Source organism: Histomonas meleagridis (assembly GCF_020186115.1).
Source record: "Histomonas meleagridis strain 2922-C6/04-10x chromosome Unknown contig_80, whole genome shotgun sequence".
NCBI lineage: Eukaryota > Parabasalia > Tritrichomonadida > Dientamoebidae > Histomonas > Histomonas meleagridis.
In genome coordinates, this window is record NW_027150918.1 from 135,001 (window position 1) to 142,423 (window position 7,423).

General features: G+C 29.0%; 3 protein-coding genes across 3 annotated transcripts in view; all 3 read right to left on the reverse strand.

Moving 5' to 3' along the window:
• The window catches only part of GO595_008963 (ubiquitin domain containing protein family), a gene marked incomplete at both ends in the record, with an annotated part of 1,329 nt that extends 672 nt beyond the window's left edge, over window positions 1–657 (reverse strand). Inside the window, one exon of the mRNA XM_067922595.1 lies at window positions 1–657. This exon is cut by the window's left edge and continues 672 nt beyond it. Within this exon, the coding sequence (XP_067770906.1) occupies window positions 1–657 (657 nt within the window).
• Window positions 658–2,496: 1,839 nt separating this feature from the next.
• On the reverse strand, window positions 2,497–2,835 carry GO595_008964 (putative ADP-ribosylation factor; the record flags this gene model as incomplete). The annotated part of the gene is made up of 1 exon (XM_067922596.1): window positions 2,497–2,835. One exon carries the CDS (start codon window positions 2,833–2,835, stop codon window positions 2,497–2,499), a length of 339 nt encoding a protein of 112 aa, XP_067770907.1.
• Window positions 2,836–3,711: 876 nt separating this feature from the next.
• Window positions 3,712–3,996, reverse strand: GO595_008965 (Clan IH, family I25, phytocystatin-like peptidase inhibitor; the record flags this gene model as incomplete). The annotated part of the gene is made up of 1 exon (XM_067922597.1): window positions 3,712–3,996. One exon carries the CDS (start codon window positions 3,994–3,996, stop codon window positions 3,712–3,714), a length of 285 nt encoding a protein of 94 aa, XP_067770908.1.
• Window positions 3,997–7,423: the final 3,427 nt, after the last annotated feature.

A 7,423-nucleotide genomic window follows, 5' to 3' on the forward strand; every position in this document is an offset into this window, starting at 1 on the left:
CTGTTGGAAGTTGGGGTCATTCATCATTGCGTTTATGTCAAGTCCGCCGAAAGGATTAAATTGATTTGGATTTGGATTTGACGTACCTGTTTGAGAATTTGTGTTGGTTGCATTCTGGAACATTCTCATGCTTTGTGCGATAAGTTCTGGGTTGTTTGCAATTTGTTGGTACATTGGATTATTTGCAAACATTGGATTATTACGAATTAAATCAGCAAAAAGTTGTGGATTTTCAGCCATTTGATTCATCATTTGTTGAATCATTGGATTATTGAATAATGCGTTAAAGTCAAGATTTGGAAATCCTGCCATGAAAGGATTTTGCTGATTGAAAGATGGTGGTTCTGGAAGTGATTCTGTTGATGGTTGTGAAGGTTGTGGAGGTGGTGGTACAGGATTTGATGGTTGTGAAGGCTGTGGTGGTGGTGTAGTTTTAGGTTTAGCCACAAACATATGAACAGTATGTCCATCTTGTATTCCGTAAGATTTTAGTTCACTAGAATCAGCCAAAACTTTTCCTGAATAAATTAATCTCAGAGTTTTTGGGTCGATTCCTTTTGAATTTTGAATTGCATCTTTAAGGTCTTTGACTGTCGCATTATCATTGATTTCGATTTGGAAAACGTTTCCTCCTGAGCCTTTTAGAGTGATTTGCATATAGAAATGATGTGTCGAATGTTTCTGTCAATTTTGAGAGAAAATCGTCACTTTTCGCGCAGGATAGTTGTTCGGCCAACGAACTCGGCAATAAATAATCGTTTTTTTATCAAAAAGTTCATTTAATCTGACCGGATTGAAAACTTCCATTTATTTGTACAAAGAAATTTCACGTGAAATAAGAATGAATGGGGAATGTTGAAAGTATATGCTTTTGCATGAAGATAGAAGAATTCTTTATTGTTTTTTATAAAATAATAAAAAATTTTATTCATTAAATAAGTGAAAAATTTTATGTTTGTACAATTATGAGTGAACATAAATTTGAAAGAAAAATCGAAACAAATAAAATGAAAATATCTTGATTTATAAGTATCGAAAACAAGAAAAATAACAAAGCAAGTTCAGAAAATATACTTAAAATAATGATTTAAATCAACTTAACATATATTAAATTCATTGAAAAATCATGGTGTCTCCATTTGATATTAGTGCAATAATACTATTAGTCAAAAAAGGGTAATTTACATATTAAGAAGAGAATGCGGTGTGCTGAAGATGATTCAAGGGAAATTTGTGAGATCTTTTGTTGTTTCTACGATAGGATATTAGCGGTTTTCATAGAAATTTGAATTAATCTTAAAAAATCAAAACCTAGTCACAATGAGCTCAACCAAAAAGAAGACCAGTTCCTCTGGATATCGGAAGAGAGATCAGCTTGAGAAAGGAAATGCTAAAAAAATACTGGAAAATTTCGATGAACAGCTGGGAGAAGAATTTGCTAGAAATATCATTAAAGGTGATACTCATCATTTGAAACTGATTTCCTTGGCAACAGTTATATCTGAAATGACAGGTATTAAGTTAGATCGTAACACCAAAAGAAGAAGGAAATTATTGATCAAGTGGTTTTATGATAATCGTGAAACAATAGAAAAATACATGGAATACATTACATTTGATTATAGTTAGTCCTATAAATCACAAAGCACAATCAATCGCTCAAAGAGCGCTAAAATCAAAACTTTAATTTTTGCCCATCTAACTTTTTCTATTTAATTGAAAAATTTCAGAGAAATTCAATAAAAGAACGTTTAACAAACTAGGAAATAATTGAATACATTCAGTCGCTAACGGTTATTAAAATTGTGTTTGAATTTATCGTTTTTGATTGGGCCAGCTTGTTCCTCCAATGTTCAAAAAATAAAGATAACACTAAATATTATCCTATTTTATTCATGTAAAAGAATGTTTCTTCTGAAAATATATATTGATTATTCCAATTTCTTTTGTATGTAAGTTTAAAAAATTATAAACTTGAATAAGAGAGTTCTCTTTAAAGTTTGTTTTTTTTTCTAAATTTTGTCCTACAAAAATGAAAATTCCTCATTATGTTGTATAATTGCGACATTTTTTCATTTTCATCAGAAACATAATCAAATGCAATGCCAAAACAAAAGAATATTAACAACATAATCCAATCGAAATTGTCATTTGTTTATACGTATACATAAATATTCCAATTTAAAATCCATTTTGCACTTCTTGGTATTATAAAAAATCACTTATGAAGGCAACCAATAAGAATAATCCTGAAATAAATAAAATAATTTGTCCAAATACTGCTTATAGAATATTTTTCTTTTGATTTTAAATTATTTTTCAAATTGAAAAAAAAAATTAAAGTGATCTAAATCATTAAAGGAAAAAATAATTCACTTTAATAAAAAATTAAATTAATGTCATGAAGATATAAATAAATTAATTGAGTATCGAATACAAAATATTAATTCAGCTAATTTACTAGACAAGAAAAATCAGAGGTATGCACAGGGAATACTAGTCTTTAGCCGAAGAAAGAAGCCATTTCATTCCTGAATCAATTCCATCACCTGTATTTGCATTTGATTCAATAATGTTTTGCTTCTTCTGTGGAACAGTGGCCATATCAATCTTCTTCTTTATTTGGTCGAGGGTTAATGTTTCATTAGAGTCATTCTTATTTGCAAATATCAATACAGGACAATTTTCAAGTTCGTTAATAGCCAATATGTGGTGAATTTCTTCTTTGACCTTTTCTAATTCTTCATCTGTGGTAGCGTCAACGACAAAAATAATTCCTTTTGCATCATTAAAATAATGCCTCAAAATTGGATGCGATTTTTCAACGCCATTCATATCCCATGAGTATATTGTGTAGCCTCCATATTCCAAACTTTGAGAATTAAAATCTTTTGTTTGAAATTGTTGAATTGTTTGATTTTTCTTTTCATTCTGGAGTTGATGAACTGTTGTTAGAAACAAAACATACGAATTTCATTTTTCCCGGAGTTTTTAGGTCCAAGTAACAAAATTCTTTTCTCGTCCAATGCGCTGTTGCAACAGCCCATCACTGTTGTCGTAAACCTTTTAAATTTTTAACCTCAAATAAAAAACTGCTTGAATTGAGGTTGATATTTGTTAACAAACTTTGTTAATTTTTCTTTCATCGTTTTCACTTCACAGATGCCTTGTGAAACTGCCACTTTTTTAAATTGAGAAGTTGAAATCGTATAAGCGATTCTCAAAATCTTCTCATAAATACATTACAAAAGCATTAGCAATGTAAATGAAATATATCTAATATATGTATCAAATTTTATTTTAATGAATTATTTTTAAATTCATCGATTAAGTATTATGAAATTTGTACATTAATTTCATGAATATTTTGTGCCATATTCAATCGTTCGATTTTTGAACATTTAAACCGCTGTCTGATTTTAACGGCACATTGAAAATATTTGTATATTTTACAAAAAGTATATGTAATAAACACGCCACTTTTCTCGAGAACACTCGTCGAGTGTACGTACATGTAAACTAAAGAATAACCTGTTCTTACCCTTTGAATTATCAGCACTAAACCCACTTTTTAAATATGGTTCTGAAATATCGAACGATAAAAACTGTTATCTAACCAAAATTTGGCTGGTTTATTTGACTTCTCCCATACAGCCAAGTCATTGGATTCAGACTGAGCCCTTTGGAAAAAAATTAAAAAAGTTGAAGTGTTTACTTGGCTTGGAATTTTTGAATTTCAATTTCTCTTCCGCCAGCCTTTTGCCATACATCGACCTCATATTGGCCAACAGCATCACCCTTCTTTGCTTCAATAACACCGCGGAATATGAAACCCGAGACGACTTGTTGGGAAACAGAGATTATTTTGACGAATTCAAGATTGTCATTTTGTGTGGAATTGTGAAGTGCAACAGCTTGCTTGTAAACGTTGATAATGAATTCTTCATTTGGATTGGCATTAGAAACACCACCACAGCAACAGCCTGGACAGCTCATTAAATGTGAAGTGTTATAAACCAATTAAACTTTGGTATTCGGTTGCTGTAAACTATTCTAATTTTGTATAAAATTTCCCCAAATTTAATATCAAATTTGGGACGTTGAAACCGTTAAGAAGAAATTCTAAACTGACCAATTAATTTCAATATTTTACTTGGCCAAACAAGGCAAAATGAGAGGCACTTCAACTCTAAATTCCTCAATAGTTTTTCGTTGAAAATCAAAACTCATTTCTTAAGTGCACGTGAACTTCGGGTGTTGAGTTTAAATATGAATTTTTAGGCAATTTCGACTTCTAAATTTTGAGATCTCGATCTGATCAATTTTTCTCTTTTTTCTAAAATTTTCGAAAATTAATAGAACCCATCAAGGTCTTCAAAGTAGAAAGTGAAAATACGTGGAAAAATCATTTCGATGTTAATTGAAATGAATCTTTATATATCGAGTGGCAACGTGATTTTATTTTTTATATATTCATACAAGTGATATTTTATCATAAACATATATGTATCAGCATTATTGAAATTGTTAAGAATAAGAAATTTTTGTTTCAAAATAAGATGAAGTGACAAATTAAGGTGTGATTTTTTCGAATTTTTTGATTTTTTTATGCAATGTTAAAATTATTATGAAATGCATTGCATGATAAGAATCTACTTTGCTATTACTTTAAAATGCCTTGTCATTTTTGCTCAAAATTAAATGATAAGATGAAAACAAACTCTTTTTCGATTTTGCATCATTTCGGATAAATTCTTTGGTGAATATCTTTTAAATCTAATTATATTAATATATTCAAGTAGGTAAAATTGGATTTTATGTTTTATTAATAAAATATATTGGTATAATCCAAAGATATTATCATTTTTAATTTTGTTATATCATTGAGCGGTTATATAACCCACCCCTGTTTACCGACCAATTAATGATAGAAATTAACAGAAAAAAGTAAAATGAATATATCTCAATAATATGTACATAAAATTGAGTACTTTCCTCGAAATAATATATTTCAGTTAATGTATTTAATATATTTAATATATATTAAATTATATAAATTTATCGATAGCATCCCCGCGCTGGACATTTTTTCCCTATATCATGTCAACCGGATATTTCCTCCATATACTAATATGATTACCTATTTTTATTAATTTTTTTCTTTGTTCTCTTGATTTTTTTTCTTTTTTCATTCTTCTTTTATTATAATGAATTTTTTTTATTTATTAATTTTTATCCTTATTATTTAATAGTAATTCATTTTTTATAAATTAGATATTTTGAATATTCCTAAAAATCATTCCCCTTTAACTTCAGTTTTTGAATATGAATCCGATGATTTTTCATTCATTTGATTCTATCGTTGGGAAAGTTTTTGTTTAATCATCAAAATATTGAGACAATATTACAGTCATTCGAATATCCATATGACATAACACAATACCTTTGAAGTTGATGAGCACCACAGGAATGGAAACAGATAAATACAATGAGTCGATCCTAATCGAATCCGAAATATTTCGTAGTAATATTTCATAAAAATGCATATCAGTATATTAGTTTTATGTTAATCGAGATGATGAATGAAGCTGTAAATTAGATAATTGTTTTTGATATTTAATTATTCAATGGAATAAAGAAAACTTAGTATATGCTTTACTTAAAATATCAAAAGTCAAAGTTTTGAGGGTTATATAGTGTCTGTTCATCATTTGGATCAAAAAATAAATCAACAAAGTCACTTAAGCAAAAATCATTAGAGTTTGAAGCATTTTGGGGTTTTTCAATATTTTGGCAATTTGATTTAGTTCATTCAAAATACTTTCTTGAAAATTGATTTTATCATTAACAAGAGGAACAGAAACAGGCTTGTCATCTGGTGCCCTAACGACTATGGTTTTTATTCTTGAGTTTGAATTTCTTCGAAGAAACCATTATGATAATGAATTCATTAATTGCATAATGTGTGTGTAATGTTTGTGGAACCTTTTTCTAATCGTATTAAAGCTGTTTAAAAATTTTAATGATTAATCTAAATACAAAAGCAATTTTTTTAAAACATTAAAGAACGTATGCAATTAACAAATATAAGAAATATATAATTTCATTGAAAGAATTCTTTATTAAATTTTTATTTATAAATTCCAATTCTATATGTAAAATATGTCATTCTGTAATTTTTGGAACTTATCGTATCCGGTTGTTGTTATTGAGTTCATTGAGTCATTTATTGTCCAGTCAATGTTAGCCATCAAGTCTGAATCCATTTTATCAAGGAAAAACCGCTGTCTCATTTTCAAAAATGAATCTTTTTTGAAACAAGGAAAACCTGCATTGACCATTAAAGAGCAAATAGCTTCTATTTCATTATATCTTGACCTAGCTGCAATGAAACATTTTGTATAAGTTTTCATAAATTCACGAAATACTGGTTTATCCTTATCACCTCCCATTAAATCGATCATTTCTCTTGTTAGCTTGAAAGGTGCTTTCTCAAACTTCAAGTTTCCACCAGGAGAAATATCAAATATAAATCCGAAATCAATATGTAATATATAACCTTCATCGTTAATCATAATATTTGCATTGTGTCTATCTTTTATCTGGAAAATATAACATAAAAGAGAATAAGGGGCCATACTTATTACGAAATTATGTTGAGCCTTAGTAAATTCAGGTGTACCAACCTGACCATATTTTTTAATGAAATAACTTAAAAGATCGCCTCCAGTCTCAACTCCAATTTCATGCCTAGACTTGGAGTTTGTGATGAATTCGAGTACTCCTCTTTGTTCTCCAGTCGCTAGAACCCGGTACGGTTTCATAAAGCATTCAATTCCAGATTCACTGAAGATTTTCATAAACTTGTCAATCAATGATATGATCAACGCGTCCATTCGAACGTCGTCTTGAGTTTTGAAGATACAAGAAAAAGGGATTCGCTTTTTTTGCTCATCGTCCTCATTATAAACTTCAAAATTTACTAAAATGGGGACTTTAGCATGGGATTTTAATGGTTTAGAATTATTACTATTAATCGAAACAATTTTAAATTTGGGATTTGAAGGTATATAAAGGTCATTTGGTAATTCTAAGCTTTTTAGTTCTTGAACAAGAACTTTTTTCCGTTCTTCTTGTGGATATTTTAATAAGCGTTGACTTAATTGATCGAATTTTTCAATCATTCCAAACTCATTTTCGTAATGACTCTTCTGTTCTTTTGTCATTTCTCGTATTATTTTGAATTCCATTTCGACTAAAATTCGAGGTAGTTTATCATCTTCTGAATTAATTCGACATTTCTCATACAACAAATTCCATAGTGTATAATGTGAGAACACCATTGATTTTTTCGCGAATTCGATTATAAATTTCTTTAAGTATTTATATGTATCATATCGTAAAGATTGAAGTAATTGTGGAA